This window comes from Impatiens glandulifera, chromosome 1 (genome assembly GCF_907164915.1).
Source record: "Impatiens glandulifera chromosome 1, dImpGla2.1, whole genome shotgun sequence".
Taxonomy (NCBI): Eukaryota; Viridiplantae; Streptophyta; class Magnoliopsida; order Ericales; family Balsaminaceae; genus Impatiens; species Impatiens glandulifera.
Genome location: NC_061862.1, coordinates 6,552,087 through 6,579,487, shown reverse-complemented (window position 1 = coordinate 6,579,487; position 27,401 = coordinate 6,552,087). Strand labels below are relative to the sequence as shown.

The 27,401-nt window shown below is 30.7% G+C and overlaps 1 protein-coding gene and 1 long non-coding RNA gene across 3 annotated transcripts; both read right to left on the bottom strand.

Annotated features, from left to right (window-relative positions):
* Positions 1–1,115: 1,115 nt before the first annotated feature.
* Positions 1,116–3,732, bottom strand: LOC124921651 (transcription termination factor MTERF9, chloroplastic-like). Of its 2 annotated transcripts, XM_047462335.1 has the most exons (7): positions 3,394–3,732; positions 3,203–3,272; positions 2,930–3,072; positions 2,152–2,850; positions 1,628–2,069; positions 1,440–1,544; positions 1,116–1,296 (listed from the first exon to the last, which is right to left on the bottom strand). In XM_047462335.1, the coding sequence occupies exons 1-5, from the start codon at positions 3,661–3,663 to the stop codon at positions 1,758–1,760; spliced, it is 1,494 nt and encodes a 497-aa protein (XP_047318291.1). In that variant the 5' UTR covers positions 3,664–3,732; the 3' UTR covers positions 1,116–1,296; positions 1,440–1,544; positions 1,628–1,757. The 2 variants fall into 2 exon arrangements, with proteins under 2 accessions (XP_047318291.1, XP_047318290.1); XM_047462334.1 differs by lacking the exon at positions 1,116–1,296 and having other exon boundaries at positions 1,338–1,544.
* A 20,473-nt stretch (positions 3,733–24,205) lies between these two features.
* On the bottom strand, positions 24,206–25,259 carry LOC124918979. The gene is made up of 4 exons (XR_007097546.1): positions 25,192–25,259; positions 24,825–24,890; positions 24,539–24,719; positions 24,206–24,297 (listed from the first exon to the last, which is right to left on the bottom strand). It is a non-coding gene; the product is annotated as an uncharacterized LOC124918979 (long non-coding RNA).
* Positions 25,260–27,401: the final 2,142 nt, after the last annotated feature.

Here is a 27,401-nt window from a genome sequence, read left to right as displayed (position 1 = left end):
TGAGAGCAACCTAACATGTTCTCGCTTCTCCCTCATTTCTCTCGCTCTCTGGAGCTGCCTGAACCGTTCCTGCAGAAGATCTATAGATGAAGAACAAGGAGGAGTTGGGCGGTCGTTTGGCCCGTTCATCTGAACTGGAACTGGTGTTGGAATAATTGAAACCAATTTGATGAGGAGGATTATCCACATAGTCCATATATATAGATATAGAAATTGGACTTGAATGAAAGAGGATGAGTCATTTCAAATGAAGGTAGATAAGTTCAATCAATCATATGATAGGTGGAAGGAATCTTTGTGAAATACACTATCACTATGGTCCAAATCTCTACAAATATCGATTCTCAATTTTGTCATGGAGTGAGTCTATGGTCGTGGATGAGGGAGAAAAAGTGATTTTGTAGGAGATGAATAACATCTCCAGTTTCACGCTTTCTTGTATTACTACTGTATGCTTTAAGAAAAGAGAGAAAAAAAAAGCCATCGAATTTGAAATGTAGAAAGAAAAATGGCCCCCCACAAGTTAGGCATGCTTCAAAACACTTTCTTTCATTCTCTCTCCTTCCATACAATGATTAGAATATCTTTTCTCAACAGGTCCATCTTCAACGTGTCGCCCCCAAGTAAGATTGTAGAGGAGACATACAAGAGAATCTATCCATGCATGAGATTGCACAATGTAAATTCTTTTCATGGATCAATGATTTCGACCTTTAGTGAAATTGATGAAGTGATTTTACATCAAGAACATGAGAAAATCATCCTAAATCAAAACTTGATAAAGAAATCTATAGATAACAATTATGAGGGGAGAAATGGGTAAGGCTCGATCATGATCGAGACATATCGGATGAGGAAACTCAGCTCTGCCCATCGAAAACCTTGTATTTTTGGAGCTTCGAGGATGTTGTTTCTGAAGTGTTTTTTTTTTTTTTTTTATCTACTTTGAGTTTTGTTTTTTCTTTACTTTGATTAACTCATACCCATATGGAAATACCTGTTATGGCTGATTATGAATCAACGAATAATCTTACCTTTAAAATTTCTTACCTATTTGAATCTAAAAACAACTCAAATTCAAAGGAACAACTCACATAATCAATGAAACAGAAATCCGATATGAATATCTATTCAACTTAAGATAGGTACAAAACTTATTGTTAAACTCATCTATATAGAACCTCATCTCAAAAACAAGTATTCACTATTCAGTTCACATACAAACAAACCATTAGACGTACCTAATTAGTTGGAAAGCTACAAACTTGTCATAAATTGTAGTAGTTTCAATTTAGCCTGCAATGATTTGGTTTGAACTTTCATAAGTAAAAAAATCATTCATCACAAGCCCAATCAGCATATATTCTACAAAAAAGCAGTAATATGCTGCACCAAAATACACAATTATAGAGAGAATGATTTAGAAGTTACATTTTCACCTCATTCAAATGGTATAAGAATACTCTATTTGTTTTACAACACGGTATAGATAGTCAGTAAACTCAACCCAAAAATTCCAGAGAGAAGAACCCTGCATTTTTCTCCTGCAAGTAAATAAAAAGATTGGAATATAAGTAAGACCTAACAACTAATTTCGGAATTAGGAACCGTCAAGTGATTTTCGTACCACATTCTCTGGACGTATAAGTTTCATTATGAACTTGAGTATAGCAAACTCAACAACTGCTATATATGACGTGGGCGGTGTAGTAAGAGCATTCCTTCTTTAGATAAGTCAGATGAGATAAATCTTCAAATTATCTCTCATTCTTGTGAGCAAACTCCCTTACTAGTAATCTCTGCCTAAATGCCAGATATTTATCAACACTCGTGCAAGCCCATTGCTCGCAAAAGCTTTCATCTGAGGGAACGAATGAACTCAGAGGAAAAGGCCCCCTTGGAGCCTTTTTTAATGCAATCAGAAACCTGTGACGTGGACGAATCCTCTGGTCTAAAGACAAACTCAGATAAACTGGATATTTGGCCAAGGATTGAACCTCATTTCCAAGTTCATTGACCAAATACATGTACTTTGGTTTTAAATTGTTCTCCAGGGACAATGAGAAAACCTGCATTTTTACATAAAAGTAAATCAACCCTCAGCTGAAGCTAGTCTGTATTAAAGTAACTAGAGTAGTTTCTTGTATTTACCTGTGAAAGGCTTGTTAGTACTTTCAATATCTCGGAATTACGCATTCCAATGCTCCTCAGAAAATTAATCCTGGGCAACAATCCATCTTCAATGCTGTAATGGAGGAGTTGTGGATGTTTTCTGACCATCTTTACAACACTATCTCTAGAAGCTCCCAATTCCTTTGCCAGAAAACTCAATCGCTTTGTCCATGAACTGTCTATTCTTTGAACCAGGATTTGAGGACTCAGATGTACAACTTTACCCAGATCACTCTTCTTTATTCCAACTTCTTCCAGTAAGTACTTCACAGTCGGTCTTAAAGAATTGTCAACGCTATACGAAAACAAGGAAGGGGTAGCCGTGATTATCTGCCCTATTCTAGTGTTGGGTATTCCCAAACTCTCCAAGAACGCCACGTGCAATTTCAGATTCTTCTCAACTGTGTATTCTAGAATCTGAGGTTGTCTCAACAGTATCTTCCTGATGTCTTTGTGTTTGACACCGACACTCAACAGGTATTCGAGTCGTTCTTGTGCAGACGTCACGTTCATTTGAAGGGACGACATGTGCCTCTCGTACATTTGAATGAAGTGCGACTCTTTAAGTCCAAATGTGGTTAGATAATCGAGAAGGGGAATCCATTTCTCGTCTAAATCTAATTCTTCTGACAGACGAGGATACTTGGTCTTTGTGGAGTAGCTTGTCATCTTCTTCAGCTGCAATTTGCAAAGGCAATCAATCACAATTCACTTTAAGAACCTATTATATAAGTAGTTTCTGCTAGATAAATCATACATTTTCTCTGTTAACTGCACCATTGTTTCTCATCCCTGAGGAATTCCTACCATTGTTACCTTCAACAACTGATGTGGATACATCAATTTCAAAACTAGCATGTTTCGATAAATTTGCATTCCACGTTGTTTCTGCACGGTTACCTGCAAAGACAGAAAGAAGAGTTAGTTCATCATCATCATCATCATCATCATCATCATCATCATCACCACCACTTGGTATAGAATGTATGGATTTTTAGCTAGGGTTTAAGGATTATATATATATATATACCTTTGGTCATATTCCCCAAATTGTATCTCTGTTTACTGGAGCTGAATTCTTTCATTGGCACAAATTGATCCTGTCATGTTATTAAAAGGCGAAATCATAAATTGACAATAAACTATGAGCTAATTCGAGAATTCATTTACAGCAGGAAGCAAAATCTTTAATCCAGTATGAAAACTCAATGAAGACGATACCTCATTAATCCAGTCATCTCTACTGTCATCTTCCTCATCTCCGGATTCGTCGCTGTCGTAAGACGATAGGTTGACGTCGTATCTAGACCTGCCTCGATTAGTCTTGAGAATTTTGGCATTGGAATGCGCTGCGGATACAATGAAGAGTCTCTTGACTTTAGCTCTTTTTCGACTGAGATATTCGCCATGGAAATGGGAAAGAAGGAGGTGGAAGCTAGTAGAGGAAGGAGAGTATGATGTTATAAGTGTATGGAGAGAGATAAGTGCCATTACAGAGAGGAGGAGGTGAGGAAAACGGATAAGAGAATGGAGTGAAGAATATACCCTAAAACCCCAGGAAAACCACAATATAATCTTGCAACGTGGAAATGTCTGGTCCGTCTTCAGCTGATTTATCCTTCTTCTCCTTCCTCCGTCAAAATCTTAATGGCCGCCAACAGGATTTACAGTGCCAAGTTAATCATAAACCTCTAACCGCTTGTTAAGAGTTAAGACACATTTTTAGTCTTATCTCTTTCAATAACCTTTCTATTCATATGCATATACATTACTAAAAATAGACAATAAACTACACGGTTTCTTACTTTAAATAGCTCTACAAAAGTTTTTTCGAGCTTTCTTTTTAATATCGGAGGTGTCTCGTTTTTATTCTCACCACTTATATTTGAATTGGTGTTTGTTCGATTCGATATCTTATTTAGGCGTATCGGATTATTCATTCTGAATTTTTATAATTCGAATAATATTACCAGCGGTTTGTGGGTTGTTTACTACTATTCCCTCCCAGCGGTTGATGTATTGTTTGTTACTCTTATCTTCTATTGTCTTAGGCCTTGTTCTCTTTGGGTTTTTTAAAAAACCTATCTCAAAACAATTTTTCAATCAATCACTTCTCAACAATCACATCACTCATTTCATTAACCAAAATACTAAAATACCCTATATTTTAAATTATTATTTTTTATTTTATTTATATATATCAATACCCTTTAAGTCTTTTTACCAAAAATAATCATCACTTTCTCAAAATCATCACCAATTATTACATTTTTCCCTCTCTAGGTTTTTTCAAAAACCCCAATCCGAACAAGGCCTTAGTGATTATTTCTTGAGTTCATCATCTTCTTAACAACAAATAAGACAATGTTGCCAGATGAATTATTTTTCATTTTTCAATAAAGAGTCATTGAAATAGATCTATTAGTCGGATGCTTCTTACATGTATTCTCTCATTATTTCTTTGAGTTTCTTAATTTTTTGACCATCATTTCTTTTCCATGACTTTTTTAGTATCGGAGGGTGCCTTGTTTTTATAATCATTATTCAGATTTGAGTTGGTGTTATATTTTGTTCGATTCCGTATCTTGTTTAGGCGGATCAGATTTTTCATTTTGTATTTTTATAATCCGAATAATATTCTTAGTGGTTGGTGGGTCGTTTACTGCTATTCTCTTCCAATGGTTGACGGGTCGTTTGTTGCTCTTACATTCTGATTGTCTTAGTGATCATTTCTCGAGTATGTCATCTTTTTAACAGCAAATGAGACGATGTTGTCATATTAAGAGTTATTTTTCATTTTTTCAATAAAAAGTCATTGAAATAGATCTTTTAGTTGAATGCCCTCTTACATGTATTCTCTCATTATTTTTTGAGTTTCTTATTTTTTTTGTCCATTATTGTTTTTCCATGATTTTTTAGTATCGGAGGGCGCATTGTTTTATTCTCATCACTCAGATTTGAGTTAGTGTTGTATTTTGTTCGATTTCGTATCTTGTTTAGGCGGATTTGATTTTTCATTTCAAATTTTTATTATCCGAATAATATTCTTAGCATTGGGTGGGTCGTTTACTGCTCTTCCCTTCCAGCGGTTGGCGTGTCGTTTATTGTTCTTACCTTCTAATTGTCTTAGTGATCATTTCTCTAATTCGTCATTTTCTTATCAACAAATGAGACGATGTTTCTAGATCTAGAGTTATTTTTCATTTTTCAATAAATAGTCATTGAAATAGATATTTTAGTTGGATGTCCTCTTACATGTATTCTCTCATTATTTTTTTGAGTTTCTTACTTTTTTGACAATTATTTTATTTCCAAGAATTTTTTAGTCTTGGAGGGTGCTTTATTTTTATTCTCATCACTCATATTTGAGTTGGTGTTATATTTTGTTCGATTCCGTATCTTGTTTAAGCTGATCGGATTTTTCATTTTTGAATTTTTATAATCGAAAAAAATTCTCAGCGGTTGGTGGGTCGTTTACTGCTCTTCCCATTCTGCGGTTGACGGGTCGTTTGTTGCTCTTACCTTTTGTTGTCTTAGTGATTATTTCTCAAGTTCGTCATCTTCTTAGCAATAAATGAGACGATGTTTCCAAATCTATAGTTATTTTTCATTTTTCAATGAAGAGTCATTGAAATAGATATTTTAGTCGGATGCCCTCTTACATATATTCTCTCATTATTTTTTTGAGTTTCTGACTTTTTGACCATTATTTCTTTTCCATGACTTTTTTAGTATCGGAGGGTGCCTTGTTTTTATTCTCATCACTCAGATTTGAGTTGATGTTGTATTTTGTTCGATTTTGTATCTTGTTTAGGCGGATTTGATTTTTCATTTCAATTTTTTATTATTCGAATAATATTCTTAGTGTTGGGTGGGTCGTTAACTACTCTTCCCTTCCAAGGGTTGGCGTGTCATTTATTGCTCTCACCTTCTAATTGTCTTAGTGATCATTTCTCTAATTGGTTATTTTCTTATCAACAAATGAGACAATCTTTTTAGATCTAGAGTTATTTTTTATTTTTCAATAAATAGTCATTGAAATAGATATTTTTGGTTGATGCCCTCTTACATGTATTCTCTCATTATTTTTTTGAGTTTCTTACTTTTTTGACAATTATTTATTTTCCAAGACTTTTTTAGTATTTTTTTTGAGAACGCTGGGTTCCGCTACTCTTATGGAGTGCGACTAATCCCCGCGGGTTAATTACATAGCCCGCAAACATACTTAACCAATTAACCAGGCGTAAAACTTGTCGCCTGACGGGCTCGAACCCAGGACCTCATGGAGGCCTGGGGGATATCCACCTCTTGTTGCCACTAGGCTAGAAGAGGGGATGACTTTTTTAGTATTGGAGGGTGCCTTGTTTTTATTCTCATTACTTAGATTTGAGTTGGTGTTATATTTTGTTCGATTCTGTATCTTGTTTAAGCTGATCGAATTTTTTATTTTATAACTTTTATAATAAAAAAAATTCTGGGTGGTTGGTGGGTCGTTTACTGCTCTTCCCATTCAGTGGTTGGCGGATCATTTGTTGTACTTACCTTCTGTTGTCTTAGTGATTATTTCTCGAGTTCGTCATCTTCTTAGCAGTAAATGAGATGATGTTGCCAAATCTATAGTTATTTTTCATTTTTCAATAAAGAGTCATTGAAATAGATATTTTAGTCAGATGCCCTCTTACATATATTCTCTCATTATTTTTTTGAGTTTCTTACTTTTTGACAATGATTTCTTTTCCATGATTTTTTTAGTATCGGAGGGTTTCTTGTTTTTATTATCATCACTTAGATTTGATCAGGTGTTGTATTTTGTTCGATTTCGTATCGTGTTTAGACGGACCAGATTTTTTATTTCGTATTTTTATAATCCGAATAATATTCTCAGTGGTTGGTGGGTCGTTTACTGCTACTCCCTTCCAACGGTTGGTGGGTCATTTGTTGTTTTTACCTTCTAATTGTCTTAGGGATCATTTCTCGAGTTCATCATCTTCTTAATAGCAAATGAGACGATGTTTCCATATTTAAAGTTATTTTTCATTTTTCAATAAAGAGCCATTGAAATAGATCTTTTAGTCGAATGCCCTATTACATGTATTCTCTCATTATTTTTTTTGAGTTTCTTACTTTTTTTTTGACAATTATTTATTTTCAATGACTTTTTGTAGTATTGGAGGGTGCATTGTTATTATTTCCATCACTCAGATTTGAATTGTTGTATTTTGTTTGATTCCGTATCTTATTTAGACGGATCATATTTTTCATTTCGAATTTTTATAATCCGAATAATATTTTCAACGGTTGGTAGGTCGTTTACTGCTCTTCCCTTCTAGTGGTTGACGAGTTGTTTGTTACTCTTACATTCTCATTATCTTCGTGATCATTTCTAAAGTTTGTCATCTTCTTAGCAGCAAATGAGACAATGTTTCCAGATCTAGAGTTATTTTTCAATAAAGAGTCATTGAAATAGATCTTTTAGTTGGATGCCCTCTTACATGTATATTCTAATTATTTCTTTGGTTTTTTTTTTTTTACCTTTTTCTTTTTGACCATTATTTGTTTACCATGACTTTTTTAGTATTGGAGGGTCCCTTGTTTTATTCTCATTAATGAGATTTGAGTTGGTGTTGTATTTGTTCGATTCTGTATAAATAAATCAATTAATTCAATATATATATATATATATATATATATATATATATATATATATATATATATATATATATATATATATATATATATATATATATATATATATATATATATATATATATATATATATATATAAATAAATAAATAAGAAAAGAGAAATAATTAGCCAAAAAAATATATTAATAAGTTTTATATTTAATTTTTTATTCTCTTTTTATATATATTTGTTAATTATTATTAGTGTAATTTGGTTGGTTTATATAATAAATTTTAACGTGTTTATTTGAATTTAATTAAAAAAGTGTTTATTTGAATAAAACTTATTTTGATAATTATTAATTTATGTCAATATATTTTGACATTTTATTTTGATATGAAAAAAAATATTATTTTATACTAAAATTAATTAAATTAAAATTATTAGAATTATAAAATATCATGTTAAATAAAACAATGAGAACTAATAAATAGATATTAAATTACACTCAACAAAAAGCAATTTATATATATTCACTCAAATAAAAGAAAATCAAGTTATAATAATTTGATCTGCCCAATTTTATTTTTAATGAATCTATAAAAATTATATGTACTAATATCAGAAATAGAACCTGTCCAAAAAATATGGAAAAAGAAAAAGAATAGAGAAGACAATAAAAAAGAAAAATAAATAATGGAGAGAGGAGAGGAGGAATGGACGAGGAGTAAAAATGAGAGTGGAGAGAGAATCATATGGAAGAGAGTCTCGAAATGAGTTTTATTACCCCAACTTTGAGGGGATTGAATGATTCCAAATACACAGATTCATTTTACTGTTCATTAATTAAAACCACATACCAAATACCTATATTTAATTATTTTTTTATTCCGGAGTACAAAAATCACGTACCAAGTACGCCCTAAATCAATATCATAACCTAAATCAAATATAATAACCTAAATCAATATCATAACCTAAATAAAATATCAAAACACATAATATTTAATTAATAATTTCAACTATGACCTAAGAATTTTAGTTTAAATACCTGGATTCGAGGAAAAACTCCGGTTCCAAATGAAGAAGACCTCAGGTCGTGCGAGAAAAAAGACGTCTTCAACAACTTCTCGATCTAGCGCTCCTCCCACTTCAATCAAGGATTCAAAATATATATAGACGAAGGAAGAGATTCAATAGCTCCTAATTAAACCTCTCAAACAACCACATAACCAAAAAGACATGGAATGAAAAATCAAATCATCTACTATTTAGTAGCATTTATGTAAATAATCAACTAGAATTTCTAAATCTATTCATAGCCGCACACCATATCATCCTACTTTAAAAAAATCTTAAATTTGATAACGAAAATAAATAATATCCAACAACTACATTAATTCAATGCAAGGACCACACAATTGCGAACGATTATTGAATTTTGAACTAAGAAATAACAACTTGTAATACCATTTCTTTTTCTTCCTGTACACAAAGCAATTCAAGAGAAAAACATTTAAATTATTTCATGAAGAAAAAAGAAGTTTGCACACTTAAGTTCATTTTAAAACGATTCTCAATTCATCTAAATTAACTTCTTTCAATTTTACACAATAAATCATGAAATTTTAAACAATAAGTCATGAAATTCTATAATCAAAACTCATCCCATTGCATTGGAAATGAACATGTTTTACAGCTAAGTCATGAAATTAGAAATATGAGCAAACTATCCATTGCATTGATCATGTAGCTCATTATAGTCTAGTTTAATTAAAGTTATTTCATATCAAAACTTAATTCCTATCAAAACCTACAAACATATCAAAATCTAATTAAACATAAACCTAAACCTATATATGTATATATCAATTTGTGGCGAAAGAAGATCTTACTTGGAGACTTGAGGCGGAGATGACGGAGGGTGAAGATTTGCAAATCTAAAAGAAAAGACAAAATGTATCTTGGACGGATATAAACGAAGAAGAAGGAAAGGGAAGGAGGAAGATCTTACCGATCAGAATCTTGGACGGCGGTAAAGGAAATGGACGACATCGACGCGCATGCGAAAAGAAGAAATCGGGATCTCGGGAGCAAGTGAAGCTCTCGAGTTGTTTTTGATAATTTTAAAAGAATCACCTATTGGTAGATGTATCAATTTTTAGTATCTAAAGGTATCACTGATTGGAACAACAATCAATCGGTATTAAGGGGTTTTTCACCGATTGGTAAAGCAACCAATTGGTACTAATGCTTCATAAACGCGCCAAAAGATAGAGCCATTTTTTTGTGGTTTTTTTTTGGGTATACCAATTGGTTTTCAAACCAAACAATGTTACATATGGTCTTTCATCGACTGGTTTAAACACCAATCGATAGGTTTTCAAACCAATCAGTGTTATCTTCATAGTATCGATTGGTGGAAATGGTCACAGTAGACCTTTTTTTTTCATTTGTGGAAGTACTATGAATTTTATTCTTTTATTAACTAATACACATTATATTAATATTAAAAATAATTTAATATTTAACAACTTAAATCAAATTGAAACCAAAGTCATAATATTAAAAATAATTTAATATTTAACAATTTAAATCAAATTGAAACCAAAGTCAGATGATGTTGAAGATCTTAAAAGAAAAATGAATAGATAACAATTTAATTAAGGATATGAAGGGGAGAATCTTCTGTTACTAAAGATCCACTGCTCCCCTCAAGTAAGGGAGAGGTAAAACAAACATTTTTTTAAAAAATAAATAAATATACAATTTCACTTTTGCCCCTAGAGGGAACATGAGAACAAATAAATTTGGGAGTAGACTTGTTAAACAAATTGCCAATTGGTATTAATAATATTTCCTTTTTTAAATTAGAGTGCTTTTACCCTTTTTTTATTATTAGACAATAAAATGTTTTATTATTATTATTTTTTTTATAAAAAAGTGCTTTTTAGTATGTATCCATAAATATTAAATATTTAAAATAAGATATTTAACGAAGTCAATTAAATATTTATAATGATTTTATTTTGTAAATGAAAAATCAACAAAATGTGACTATTAATAAATTTATTTTTTCTTGAAGTATTAACTTTAATATATTTTACTTTATTTCAAATTAAAGTAAAAAATATAATATTAAAAAAATAAAAAATGACCTTCTAACAAATAGGCTATTTCTTTTATGGTGCACAAAGTTCATATATTTGTATCATGTTTATAATAGACCATGATTTGAGGAAAACAAATAAATTTATTATGTTTTATAAGAATAAAAAAGTAATTTGAAGATACACTATTTAGCTGTAAATTCTTAAGTTCAAGTCATGAATTTGAGTTTTCACATTAGTATTATTTAAAAAAAATAAATCAAGATGTTTTAAAATTTTGTAATAATTATAATAAAAAATTAATTTAATCAAATTAAATAAAAAAATTACACTTATGATCGTCTAAAAACTAAATTTAATAATTGAACATAATAAATAATTTTATAACAAACAAAATAAATTTATTTTCAATTTTTTATTTTAACAATCTTTTAATAAATCATGATTGTATAAAAATTGTGACAAAGATTTAAAAAATATAAGTATTTTAAAAAATGAACTATATAAAATTGATAAAAATTAATATAAAAGAATGAAAAACATTTGAACATATCGACACACTAATAAATTATTAATATTTGATAGAGTTGTAAAAGTTTAAAATAATTTAGGGACTTAAATGATTTTTTTACATACAGACGCATATATAAAATGTGTACTAGGTTTCAACCTAATTATTTGATCCATTTCCCTACCTAGGGTTTCTATTTGGCGGCCGCCGTCTTCTTTCCATTCCCTTATTCTTCTTGGATCACCTTGTTGGATACAAAAACGATCAAAATTCTGGTTATGTGATTATCTAGAGTGGTTCGGAGATGAAAATTCAAAGAAATTTTCAATATGGTGTGGAAATAGGAATCTTACAATTCAAATACAATGTAAATATAACTGTTAAAGTTCATGTCTACCATGGTTTATATATGATAACTAGTGTGGTGCGCCTTAAAATGAGATTTGGGTTTGTTGTTCTATTGATGGTAATTATTTTCTCTATTCTTCTTTATATAAGTATTTGATTGAAATTTCTTACAACAAAATCAATCCTTTTATCACCACCTGATTTTATAGTAGCTCAATCTAATCGTGTTATAATTGTTTTGTTGCATCACAGGCTTTTCTAGCAAATTCTGAACAACACAGAAGACAAGAAGGATCACAAGAAACACAACAAGTCATGTTTGTTTGAACCACAACCAGAATACAACATGCACATCCTGTTGAGCTGCAATTCTAAATTAAGGTATAGTTTAAATTCTTCAAATTTTGTGAACCACCCAAACAAGCCTTGTTTACATAGACTCACTTGTTTGGGTGTGATATGTGTTGCTGTAAATATTTTTTTTTCAAGTTTTTAACAATTTTTTCATTTTTTAATCTATTGTCAGGGCTATTCAAACTCAACATGTACTTTGGAGGAATAACCTGAGGACAATACAAGATAAACATGTACTTTGGGGTTGAATAACATGAGCAATGCACTTTGAGAATGTCAATGAACGGAGAAATAGGAACTTGTTTGGAGCACAAGAGAAAGAGAGGAGACCAATAAATTAGTTGATATTAAGTTAAAATGTATTCTTCAATGTGTTGTTAATGATTTGTGTTAAATTTTGGAAGAAAAAAATTTAAATTAGAAAATGTATTATTATTGATGTAGAGTAATTTATCAAGAAAAAAACTGGAAATTAACACACTAATTGTTAAAGTTAATTAATATTAATTATGTTTATTATTTTTATATTCTTTCTTCAAAGATAAACGGAATAGACTATACAAAACAAGTCAAGTCGTTGTTTCAGCGAGCCTAATTTAACAAGTTTTATTTTGTTTTAGCTATCCAATATAGATACACAACTCAATTCATGAAGAAAATTAAGATAGAGAGGGCATCTGGAGTGTAATGTGCCTTTGCGGAGGAAGGAGATTCTTACTTTTCTCCTACCTTCAAAATGACCGTATAAAAAATTAACGACTCTATTAGGGATACAAGATGCTTAGCTCAAAACAAGTAATTTCAGGATGTTACACTTCTTGTCCCACAAGAATATTGCTTGAGGGTGTGAAATCCGAAAACACAATGTGAACTATGTGTTCATATTCTAATTGATTAATTGCTCAGGAATCAACCCAACAAGGTACACTTTCTTCTACTTGTTAAGATAGTGTAGATGTTGCTGCGTTGTGCAAATGTCACCTACATATCTATAGGTTCACAAGCCTACGATGTACCATCAACTACACAGTACATCCGATCATAGGGGCGATGTTGTCTACCCAATTTCTCACCATATTTCTTCTTCATTACAACAACACCTGTTGTAAACCAATTTATGTTTTATATTTGGTATGCACACATGAATTGATTAAAAGAAATAGGCGCTCATAATTGAAAATATAGTTTTCTAAAAAATGTGTTAAATCTAATCAAGCCTTTTGTTTAAATGTAAGGCATGTATCTACTCTCTTTTGATCTCTTCTCCATGTACCTCCCCTCCTATCGGGAGGATTGTATATTGTACATACAATATGACTTGATAAATATCTTGTTTCTTGCTCATGTCGAGGTGGACACACAACTAATGATCCACATATAGTGGAGGTGGAGTGATCGCACTCGCACCTACGTCATCAAACGCCACCACATCACTCCTATTATATAGGAGTTTCGCATTATCCTTCAGTCTCCTTCTAGAGGAGGCCATGTCCTCTTGCGATATCTTTGAGGATACATTTTGGCCACTATGATCATGCTTCCCATTTTTAATCACCATGCCCAAAAGTCTATTAAGGGCAATGTAGTAGCTAACTTCTTGGCCAACCAACACGTCAAAGTTGAAAGTGAAGACGAAAAAATGGCATTCCCCGACGATGAGATAATGTTTGTCTAATCCGACGCCTAGAGACTCATGTTCGACGGTGCATCCGATAAGTAGGGCTACAACATCAACATTATCCTAATTGATCCATTAAACACTTATAATCCAGCCTTCGTTAAACTTGACTATGCGGTCACCAATAATGAGGCTAAGTACGAAACTTGCATCTTCACAATCAAACTGGCCTATGAGAAAGACGCTCAACGACTCAAGGTGATTGGGGATTTGAATCTGGTAATTTCCCAAGCAAGCGGTGAATGACATATCAAAGATGAAAACCTAAACCCTATCACTCTTTTCTTACGCGACTCATAGCCAAATTCAAAAGTGTCACCTTTGTTCATACTCTGAGTTATAACAGGTTTGCTAATGCGCTTACAACTCTTGTGGCTATGACAAAAAAATTTCGAGGAGATCAAAATCAAGTCCCTCAAGATTCAGCAAAGACGCAATCAGATATGAAAATCAAACAATTGTCGACGCTGATGTTGCAGGTAATTAAGCCTTGATATTAAACCATACCAGGCTACATCAAAAAAGGAGAATACCCATCCCATTTTGGAAAAAGGAAAGACAGGCGCTTCACCAATTATGTAGTTGTGGGAGACATCTTCTAGGAAAAACATGCTTTGTATAGATCAAGTTTAGTCAACAAAAATCATGGACGAGATACACGATGAGAATTACGATCCACATATGAACGATATAACATTTTTCCAAAAAAAAAATTTGAAGTGTCATAAATGTAAGATTTATGCCAATTAAAACATACTCTAACCTCTTTTCGTATTCTTTAATCCACATAAATCAATTGTTCATTATGGGTGCCAGACTTTGAAACTTTAATATTGTTTTTCTCCTTTACAAATAATATTCTTTACAAAATAAATCATATAAAACATCTTTGAATAATTTTGAAAGAAATTTCGTTCAAAAGTCAAAAAAGTTAAAACAAAATATACATTTTATTAATATTAGATATGCTACACTAATAATAATACATCTGCCAAAGGAACATAAACTTAACCTCATTTTCTGTTATGGAAGAAACATAAACAAACCTAATTTTTCAGTAAATCCATAACTTAGACTGAGTAAACATAATTCTTTTTTTCTAGAAAACGATAATATAAAATAAGATACAACTTCGACATAAGGTCCAACGATGAGAGCATGAAAATACACTTGACTAACTCCCGCAAACCTGAAAAACGAGAATAACAGTATAAAATCAATAATTTCTTTTTTAATTGTCAATAACAATGGAAAATATAAAGAAAAAATATTAAAGAATAATTAAAAGAATTCCAAACTTCCAAGTTCATTCATTTTATATGGACCAACATGTTAGATCTTTGATCCTACCAGTTATGAACTCTTACATTTTACATCTAAAAACATTTTTCTTTCTTGGACCAACACATTTTACATCTAAAAAACACATTTTTTTGGACCAAACAATTATTTATTTATTTATCTTTTAGACAGTAATTTATGCACAAACCTGATTAAACATTTCCGTCCACATCTGACTTTGATTCCGACTTCATTTTATTCAAAATTGTCGAGAGAGATTCTGATGAACTTTGCCCGCCCAATAAAAGATGCACTAAAGATGGCTGCATCATTTGTCCCTTGTATGAGTTGGTTGTGATTGTTTTCATAATCTGAATAAAAGACTTAGTAAGAACAATACTATTTTTTACTTGAATTTAAACTACTTAGTTGAAGGCAATGAAACGAGACAAATGAGACTTTTGCACCTGAAATTCATGTTCAAGCTTCTTCATATACTCGAATGTTTCGTCGAGCAATGTAATTGTGTCATCCTTTACAAAAACAAAGGACCAAGATTATGACTACACTTTCAAAAACATCACATATTTTTTTGTTTCTCTAGATGGAACAACACACAAACTAATGAAGAAATATATAAAAATAAAACAATAAGAGTAACGATAAGTTTAATTTCAATTTTAAGGCATTAGGGATAATTATTTCCACTAATTCAGTTTTAATATTCTTTTCTTCTTCAATATTTTACATACAAATTATAGTAAGACAAATCACCTTGGTGCAATTAGGTATGAGTTCTTCCAAATTACGCAACTTTTCATTCATCCTGTCTCTGCTTCTCTTTCTCTGTTTCAATCATCCAACATCAAAAGTAAATGATTATTAGTACGAGATTAGAAACATTTGACCGAAATTTATAAAACCAAAACCATGAAAATGGTTACGAACTTCATCAACTCGGTTTATCTTGGAAGGGCCATTTTCAACATCTTCATTCAAATTCTGCACAATTTTTCAGAACAATCATAAAATACGAATTAAATAACGTTTAGAATCTTTTAAGGTACTAAAAACGTACATCTCTTGGGCCCTCAGATCCATCAAGTTCACGAGACTTCCTCTTCAAACCGACCTTAGGCTTGTCGGAAGTCCCGTCTGCATCATTTTCAGAACAGTCTAATGGACAAACACCGATTGGCTCATCGGTTTCAGTTTTAATTTTAGATATTTCGTTTATAGGTTCAACAACAAGAGGATCTTCAATCTGCTTTCCCTTTGAAGAAGTTGTTTGTTCTTCTTTTGAACTTTGAAAAGATTCAAGCTCTGTTCTAATCATTCCATGAAACACCGACAAAGGCATGGTGAGGAATGATGAAGAAGAAGCAAAGGTCAGTTCAATAAACACAGTAAGTAACTCAAAGATCTGCTCAGTGAATCTGTGTGAAGATATAAGTATGTATTAGTATATTGATATTTCAATCATTAGAGATAAAACCCAAATAAAAAAGATAGAACTTGTAATAAAGAATACAAACCTCTTCATTTGAATCAGTTCTCAATTTCACAAGCTTCAAAGAGAATGACTCTCCCTAATTTTTATAGCTCTCCAAATTTTGTGATTTTACCACAAAGATAATACACACAATTTTAAGAAAAAAAGGAAGATAATACACAAAAAAAAAAGAAGAAGATAATAACACACAATTTAAGAAAAACAATATAATAACACACAAGGGTTTGTTTCATGATTGTTATTTGCAAATTTTATCCAAACCTTATCCATCACATTTCCATCTTATCATAAATCAAATCATTATATTTATTATATTGCATCTTTTTATAATTTTATTATCTACCAATGATAAAAGTATTTAGATAATATATCTAAAAATTCAATTTTTTCTCAAATTATCTTTTCTAAAACTATTTTTTATAAAAAAAAAAACCAATATCAAACTAACTCCATAAGAGAAGTGAGATGTTTTTTAGTCTTTTTTGTTCTTTTTAATAAATTTTAATATAATTTGTTATTATTTTTAGTGGTGCTTATGGATTTATATGAATATTTTATAATAACGCGGTTTTATCCACACAAACGTCACTATTGCTAATTCAGGTTCTCTTTAGTACGTATGCTAATGTAATTTCTTATGCATGTTGATTTTATTGGACTTTCATTTTAGTGCGCCATTGGTCTTGCACGTGGATTCATTTCTACTGAAAAGGGACACCTGTATTTTTGGGACCAGACACATTTATCATTGTCATTGAAATGTTAATATAATTAACATAAATTTGTTCTTAGTATTGTTCATTATTGGATGTTAAATTTTCAAAAAACATTGTTTGATTTTGGGTTTCTAACATTTTTTTCATTAAAAATTCATATATCTTATCTTTATTCTATTAAATGGATGTTCCAAAATTAATTGGTTAAATATTTTTAAATGAAACATGTATCTTAAAGTATATTTTGATTATATAAAATCAAATATTTATAAATGAGCATAGATACAAATGAATTAGTTGATTCAAATATAAGTTAATGGTTAGTTAGTTAATTTAGATTCTTACTAAAATTATTTAATAACAATATATAATTTTATACATAAAACAATTTAATTTATTATAACCTTTTGTATTTTAAATATACAAAAATTAAATTTGATGACATTTAATCAATTAAAAATAATTTATATAAAAATTTAACACTATTTATTTAATAATTATAAAACTTATGAATATATATTATTTTTATTTTAACTGTTTGAGAAAGGTAAAGTATTTTTAATATTTCTCATTGACAAATTTAAATTTGTCTACAAAAAACAAATATAAAAAAATAATTTGGCAAAATATTTGTAATATTTATTTTTATATTTTATGTATTTAAAAAATATCAAAATCAAAGCCAAAAAAATGAAAAAAAAATCATTTTCAAACAAAACTTTAAAGTTTTAAAACAAAAATAAAATCGTAATCAGGCGTAACCGAAATCCTTGATGTTTGGTTCTTGAATTTGATGATTGGAAATCGATCTTATAATTATTTATGAGCTATCTGTTTATGTTAGAAACAATCAATCAACTTTAAACAAAAATACCTAAATTTAAATTTGAAAAATTAAAAAATTAGGTTTGTTATTCTTTGGCTAATCCTCATTGATCATAGTCGAGAAAGTTTCTCAACATGATTATAATGATGTTCGACAACTGTTTGAATCATATTTGATCAATATCAAAACTTTCAAAATAATTGAAAATTTTGAGTTTTTAAATTGGTCCAAACAAACAACCAGTGTTCTTGTTTAGATATCAATCAAGTATATGAAGTATAAGAAAGCTATTGGCTAGCTCCCTTACACTTCAAAACAGTTTTAAAATAAAAAACCTAATTTTTTGCTACAAATTGTTTTGAATAAATTGATCATCACCTAGGTCGATTGATACATTGGGGTGATGTTCTAAATGTTCCTAGGATCTTTGTGAAGTTACCCAAGCCCTTGGATCAAAGAATCCAAGTCTCCATCAAAATCACAAAACTTACAATTTTAATGTTCTTGAGGACCGATAGGTCTAACTGAGATATTCGACCTAGGATTGATAGATCCGACCGAGGCTTGTTAGTAAGACCGAGATGTCCGAATGATGTTCTTCATCGACGACCGAGAGGTCCGACAATGTTCTCTAGATAGGATCGAGAGGTCCGACCGATGATTTTTACATACGACCGAGAGGTCAGACCTAGGTACGGTAACTCTTGAACCTAAAATTGATGACTTCCACCTAGGACCGAGAGGTCAAACCAATGATGGAGGAATCTCGACCCCGATCGAGAATTATAAAACCTAGGACCGATATAGTTAGCATAGGGCTAACCTAGGATCTGTGGTTTTTACACCCCTACCGATAATCTCAACTAAGGACCGAGATGCTTTAACACCTCGACCGATGCTTCTTAGCCAGAACTGATGGGTCCGACCGAGGGTCTTGAACCCCAACCGATGAAAACAAACCCAAGGCCTAGGGCACCAGTCTTATGCTTGTTTGGTTCTCATTTCTTAATCCAAAATTATTTTTATAATTTTGGATCTTAAACCATTTTCTAAAAATCTCGAAAATTTAGAAAATGATTTCAAAATATTTTTGAGATATTTCCATAAATAATATTTTGATCTAGACTTGTTTGGTATTTATGTTTAAACCATAATGCCTTTAAATGACTAATATTCTATAGGTATTTTCCTCCCTAAGTTATCATCAACAATAAGTACCAGTATTTAAATAATTATTTTTATAGTTTTTTAATAACGCGCAAACCTCATGCATGATTAGGACTGGAAGAATAATGGTTAAAATAAAATGTTATACAACCGATTTTCAAAATCTAAATTTATAAGTAGATACCATTTTAAAACGGGTATAGAGGATGAAGTGCGAAAGTCCCTTTTCTCGAGTATCACCAAACTATGAAATAAAATAAACTCTAGCCAATACGTTTGTACATGTACGCCACTTTTTTTTATTGATTTAAGAAATCATTTGGCGACTCTATTTTTAAATTAATTATATTCTTTAAATTAATTATTTTAAATTATTTTAAACAACAAATTTAAAAAAATCAAATTATCATTTGATTAAATGCAAATCCAGGGATTATTCCAATTTGAACAAAAATTAATTATTTTCATAATTAATTTTAAAAGTTGTTAGAAATTATCAAAATTTGTTTAAATAAAGTTTTATTTTAAAAAGATTCTTGACACGCAAATCGATGTTGAAATTCTCGAACCTCGAGTTTTTCCACGGAAAGAGTTTTTCAAGGGATTACAGCTTTATGGCGACTCTACTGGGGATCAAATTCTTAACTCAAAAATAAATTTTGCTTTTGAAATGTTTGTATCACGTTTTCAACTTAATAGGCTTGTCTCAAAAGGTACAACACCTAAGAGATGCATATGTTATACCCTATCAAATGTCTTTACATATAAAGAGTACATCACCCTCATCTTACTTGCAAAGAAGTACATAAATGAGATCGATACTTCTACACCTGTGTGCAAAGATTGTCATTGAGGAATGACAACTTATTATAAAACGAGAGATGTTGCGAGAAAAAAAACTATAATGCACGAGATCGACCCCACCCTTTGACGAATGAGTCGTCCGATAGGACGTAGTGATTGTGGAGGTGGGGAAAAATTCCCAATTGAGTTGATATTCCCTAATTTATGAAGACGGATTTACCCCTACACTATCGACAAATGGTACTCTCTTATGATTCCCCTTAGAATAAAAAGTCTTAATACTATCACCAAGTCGGTTGTTTGTCGTGCCTAGACAACCAAAACTTTGTCACTACAACCCTTATGTGACTATATATATGTATTATGTGTATGTGTTATAGTCTAAGTGAGCATCTTAAACATGTTACCTATTTTCAAAACAAACGCACTTTTGTAAACATTTTAAATTTCCAATCATAGACGGTGTCCATGTTGATGGATGTCGAACTGATTCTATGGATTGATGCTTTCCATGAAAACGAGTGGAACTATCGATCCTATGGACTCATTACCATTACGAGGTTCATAAACTTCGAGATAAACTCCACCTTCATGATACAAATGTAAAGAAGGTTGAACCCCATAAAACGGGTCTACTTCATGGGAGAAAGGCAAATGTGCCCTACCATAGAAGAATTCTGAGCTATCCTAATGATGGACAACAAGAACGTTCTACATCTAAAATCATTTGTAGAATCAATGTCCCTAATCAAGCTTTTGAAAGAAGAGTACGGATATGCCAAGACAATATCTGATATTATCCTTGCAAAGACATACATCGACTTCCAGATATGGACCAAGATGGAAATAAGAAATGGAGAAGTCCCTTTGACTTTAGGATTGTTCATGATGACGGTAACGATCCTAATAGCTCACTTCTTCTTAATGCCAAGTAAAGCCTCCTCAAAAATCTTGGAGGTAACATACCACATGCGTCGAGGGAACAAGGACCCCTCATGTATCATTCTAGTTGAAACATTAATGGGTTTGAATAATGCACGCTTAAACTCCATGTCACGTCACAAACCCAAATTCACCAACTACATCGGAAAAAGCGACCCATTAGTCTTTTTTTGTGACTTGGAGAACCTACTGTTCTCCACCTAATTCCCTAGTACCTCGATGACGCTACTTTATGCTAGTATCACCATCAAAATATAGTATATATATAAAGCATAGAGGAACCGGTTGCAACGTTCATATAACGCTTCTCAATGCATCTCAACCTCGAATGATCATAAAAAAGGTTGAAGAACATTAAAAATGAGAAAATGAGAAATTCTTTGTGTTTATCGAAAGATGGAAAGTTGTCGCCGAAGAAATTGATTCCCTCCCGAGCGAACAACGACATATCGATATGATCTTGGAAAGAGTTAACGGACGATATTATGTTGTATTCACTATCAAACATTTCAAAATATGAAGAAATTGTTGAAAACTAGCAATAACCTCGATGATGGCATCGAGAAAGGAGGAAGAGAGGAAAAAGTAGTCAAACCTACCACACCTCCAAGTCATTTCCCGAGGAAACAAAAGACCTCCAAAGGCACCCAGACCTCATAGGTCTTGTTTGAGGAAAGGGCTATTAGGGTAATACTTGGATTTGTTCCAAAAAAACCTATTTGACCAAATAAGGAAAAAACCCAAGTTTTTAATTTTTTTTTCCAATTTTACCCTTCTTATTTTTCACTTTCTTCTATCTTATCCTCTCATCTCCTTATCCAAAATCCTATCTCATTCATGTTCTCTCTATAACCCAAATAATCCAGTAAAAAAATATCACATCATTTTAATATTTTATTTCTTCTAATTCATCTTTTCACCTCCTTTCTCTTCCGTTTATATATTTTTTTAAATTATATTATAATATTTTTTTATGATATTAAATTGAAAAAATATGAACTTAAATTAATTAATATATTTATTTAGAATCATGGTTTATAGTTAGTTTATATAAAAAAAAAGTTAAAATAAATATTTTTATAAATATTTAATTTAGATAATGTATATTTATAAATTAATTAATATTTGTTACTTAAATATATAAATTTTATTTTTTAGTATAATTATTTATTTATTGGAATTATTTAAAATTTAAATGTTATGATAAATATATAATATGATATGTTATAGTTAGATTTATATTGGGTTTTAATTTTTATTCAAGGTAATTAATAAAAAATAATATTAAATTTAGTTAGTGGGTAGTTTGGGTATTTAAATGATAAAATTAATTGATTTGATGTATGATATGATGTTTGAGTTTTGGGATAAAAACTAGGTTTTATCAAAAAAAACCCTTCATCAAACTAGGCCCTATAGTCTTTAACGACCTAAGAATGACTTTAAGTAAAGTGATGAAGATTCTCTAATAAAAGAATCTTATCAAACCCCTCTCCCTAAGAACGGATAGACCATTCTTAGGAAATTATGAGAACGTTTGGTGTGACTACCACCAAGAAAATGTCACACTACCAATAATTGTAGCTCCCTCAAACATCTATTATGGCACTTGATTGATCAGAATGTGATCGTTAAGTTGGAAATATCATCCGATACTAGATCATCAAGTCAACATGCTCGCAACCGACGAAGCATCCTTTGACGTCGACGCATTACTAGACCTGATCCATGATGTCGAACCAAAAATCAACATGATTGATCCATGGCCCAAGAAGAAGTCCAAAACCTATGCTAGTAAAACTTCTGAATGGTGAAAGTCAAAGACGACTGCCCACATCTACGCCTCGATAGATATCGCGGCATCACAGGGTGGAATGGATTTTCAACATAGTTTCATTAAACTATGCCAACCAATATTCCATCCACATCTCAATCACCCGTATGGACTATAAGGGAAAACGAGCCTAGAGCTCTTAATCTAGGAGACAGAGCCTTCTAAGTCAACTGAAAAGGATAAATGCTAACATTTTCATTTGTGAAATCTTGATGTACTCTATCAAGCACAAGAAAGCAGTCATTAATGAGTAAAGCAAGGTCAATGTTCCTACTAATACCACCCCTAAAGAACTAGTAGGGATCATATCTATTAGTTCGCAACATAACATGATCGACTTTGAAGACAAGGATCTTCTCATCAACCAAATCAAACCATGATAAAGCTCTCTACATTTTTGTGCAAATGAAGGGAAAGACCGTTCCAATGGTATTAATAGACAATGAATTCGCTCTCACCGTATGTCCTTGGAGGACTCTTGAAAAAATAGGTGTATCCCGAGACAAGATCATACAATCTGACATGTGCGTTAGAGGCTTTGATAGCTCTCGCCGTAAGAAAATGGGTTGCCTCAAGTGCACCGTCCGAGTGGTCGATATACCCTTTCAAGTTGACTTTTGTGTCATCAACATTCCGTCTTCCTAAAACTTGAACTTAGGAAGATCATGGTTGTATTAAGCCAAAAGTTCAGGTTCATTCTAATGACCAAGTTATCATAGGTAATGGCGAAACTCACACTGCAGTCATCATTGACTTTAGACTATATACTGCACCAAAATCTCAGGTTCATTCCAACGAACCAAGTTATCACAGTCAACGACAAAACTCACACACCTTTCGTCATTGAGTCTACCTGTATTCACAACCCTGCGAGGTTGAACTATTGATTGAATTATTGATTGAATTCATGAACTTCACAAACTTAAGCATTCATATTCTTTAATCTACGTGACATCACAACATCATTTTAATCCTTCACTCCATTTTACAAACTTGTCACATGAAATAGGTGAGCCAATGTTTTTAAAAGCTTAATTTTGGGAGAGCCATATGGTTTCATTCTGTTTGCCAGACTTTGAACCTTTATTATTGTTTTTGTTCTCTTAGAATAAGATTCTTCTACAAAATAAATCATATAAAACATCTTGAATAATTTTGAAAAAATTACTTACAAAAGTCAAAAAGTTAAAACAAAAGATATTAATTAGAATAATACATCTGTAAAAGGAACATAAGCTTAACTTAACCTCATTTTCAGTATGGACCAAAGAAACATAAACAACTTTTCAGTTATCCATAACTTAGAATGAGTAAACATAATTCTTTTTTCTAAAATACGATAATATAAAATAAGATACAACTTCGACATAAGGTACCATGAGAGCATGAAAATATTCTTGACTCAATCAGCAAACCTGAAAAACGAGAAGTACAATATAAAATCAATAATTTCCTTTTTAATTTTGTAAGTAACAATGAAAAATATAAAACAATATTAAAGAATATTTGATACTAACAGTCGACCATCATATGAACTCTTACATTTTACATCTAAAATCAGTATTTTTAGAACACATTTTACATTTAAAAACACATTTTTTTGGACTAAACAATTATTTATTTATTTATCTTTTAGACAGTAATTTATGCACGAACCTGATTAAACATTTTCGTCCACGTCCACATCTGAGTCTGAGTTTGAGTCTGAGTCCGACTTCAATGAATTCATAATTGTCGAAAGGGATTCTGATGAACTTGGCATGGACAATAAATGATGCACTAAAGATGGATGCAACATTTGTCCCTTGCATGAGTTGTTTGTGATTATTTTCATAATCTGAATAAAAAACTTAGTAAGAACAATACTATTTTTTACTTGAATTTAAAAGAGTTCAACTACTTGGTTGAAGGCAATGAAATGAGACAAATGAGGATTTTGCACCTGAAAGTTGCGTTCAAGCTTCTTCATATACTCGAATGTTTCATCAAGCAATGTATCTGTGTCATTCTTAAAACAAACAACAACCAAGATTATATAGGTTATAGACTACACTTTCAAAAACACCACATTTTTTTTTGTTTCTCTAGATGGAACAACACACAAACTAATAAAGAAATATATAAAAATAAAAATAAAACAGTGATTAAATTTAATTCTAATTAATTTTTGTTGTTAAGAGAAGTTAAATAAGAGTAACAATAAGTTTAAATTCAGTTTTAAGGCATTAGGGATAATTATTTCCACTAATTCAGTTTTAATATTCTTTTCTTCTTCAATATTACATACAAAATATACTAAGACAAATCACCTTGGTGCAATTAGGTATGAGTTCTTCTAAATCACCCAACTTTTCATTTATCTTGTCTTCGTCCCACCTTCCCTGTTTTCAATCATCCAACATCAAAGGTAAATGATTAGTAGTCCGACAATAAAAATTTTGACAGAAATTTATAAAAAATAATCAAGAAAATGGTGCTTTCATCCTTTCCCGTAAGTTAGAAACTTCAGCAGCTCGAGCTCGACTTACACTGGACTTCCTCTTCGATTTGACCTTAGGCTTCTTAGAAGCTCTTTTTGCACCGTTTTCAGAACAATCTAATGAACAAACAACAATTGATTCTTCCTTTTTAGGTTTAGATATTTCGTTTATAGCATCGGCTTGTTCAGCAATAAGAGGATCTTCAATCTGTTGGTCATTGGCTTGAGAAAGTACAACATGTCTTGCAAATTGAAAGAAGTTGAACAACAAAAATCAATCTTCACTCTTTACAATAAAAGAAACACACAAAGATCATTAAAAATAGGAAAACGCTTACGGATATGATGAGGCAGCTTTCTGTTCATTAGAAGATTCAAGCTCTCTTCTAACCATTTCATCCGACAAAGGCATGATGAGGAATGATTAAGATGAAGCAAACGCTAGTTCAATAAACACAGAAAGATATAAGTATGTATTAGTACATTGAGATTTCAATCAATGGAGATAAAAAAAAGAATACAAACCTCTTCGTTTGAATCAGTTCTCAATTTCTCAAGCTCTCCCTAATATGTATCAGCATATGGGTTTTTATAGCTCCCCAAAAGTTGTGATTTTACAACAGAGATAATCCACACAATTTAAGAAGATAAAAAAAAGATAATACACACAAAAAGAAGAAGATAATAACACACAATTTAAGAAGATAAAAAAAAAGATAATACACACAAAAAGAAGAAGATAATAACACACAATTTAAGAAAAATAGTATAATAACACACTAAAGGTTTGTTTCCTATGAATTTTACTCAAGCCTTAACTTTCACATCTCCTCTCCTATCATCAATAAATTATAATATTTATTAAATAAAATATCAAATTCTCTTATATATTCAGATAATATATATCTAAAGAATAAATTTTTTCCCAAATTATATCAAACATATTTTTTTTTTAAACCAACTTTTATCACAAAAAAAAACAATATCAAACTAGCTCCAAGAGAGAAGTGAGATGTTTTCTTAGAATTTTTGTATTCTTTATATAATTTGTTATTATTTATTTTAGCGGTCCTTTTGAATTTATATGATTATTTTACAATAACGGGATTTTATCCACACAACCGTCACTATTGCTAATTCATGTTGTCTTTATTACGTATGCTAATGTAATTTCTTATGCATGTTGATTTTGTAGAACCTTCATTTTAGTGCACCATTGATCCTACACGTGGATTCATTTATGCAAAAATGGACACCTGGATTGTTGAACCTTTTTCGGTTCTACCTAACTTTCAAATAATTTTTCTCAAATTATCCACCTTTTCATTTTTTTTTTGACAGACTACCCACGTTCCTTTTTTACACCCACCACTACAAAAAAAAAAAATGATATTGTTGCTTATTTTTATAATTTTGATAATTTACTTATCTTTAATATATAATAATAGTTATGATAATAATAAGTTAATAACACTGACTTTTTCAACAAAATATAGTTAGATAATGAATAAAATTTATATTATATCTTTAATATATTTATAATTTTATTTTATTTTTTATTTTATTCTTTTAATTATGATAGTTTTCAACCTATAATTATAATTATATATATATAAAAATTAAAAGTGATAATAGTTGTATTATTGATTGAAATAAAGAACGTGTAAATATTTGTTACATAAAAGTAATTTTGTAATTTTTTTTTACATCTTAAAAATATATATAATAATTTTGACTTTTTCAACAAAATATTTTTATCAATAATAAATAAATAACTTTATTAAAATAACAAATTATAGACACTCATTCGTTTTAATGTTGAATTAATAGTGAATAAGTTTTAATGTTGAATTAATAGTTGTACATTAACTTATTAGTAAATTAGATGGAACCACGTAACAAATAAACTAATTAATAAATGAGACCTGCAACACTATTTTTTACACTAAATTTTAAAATGTTGAATAATAGGTTAAAAAATAATTTGATGTAATTTATGCTGCATATTTTTTTTAATCAATAATAAATAAATAACTTTAT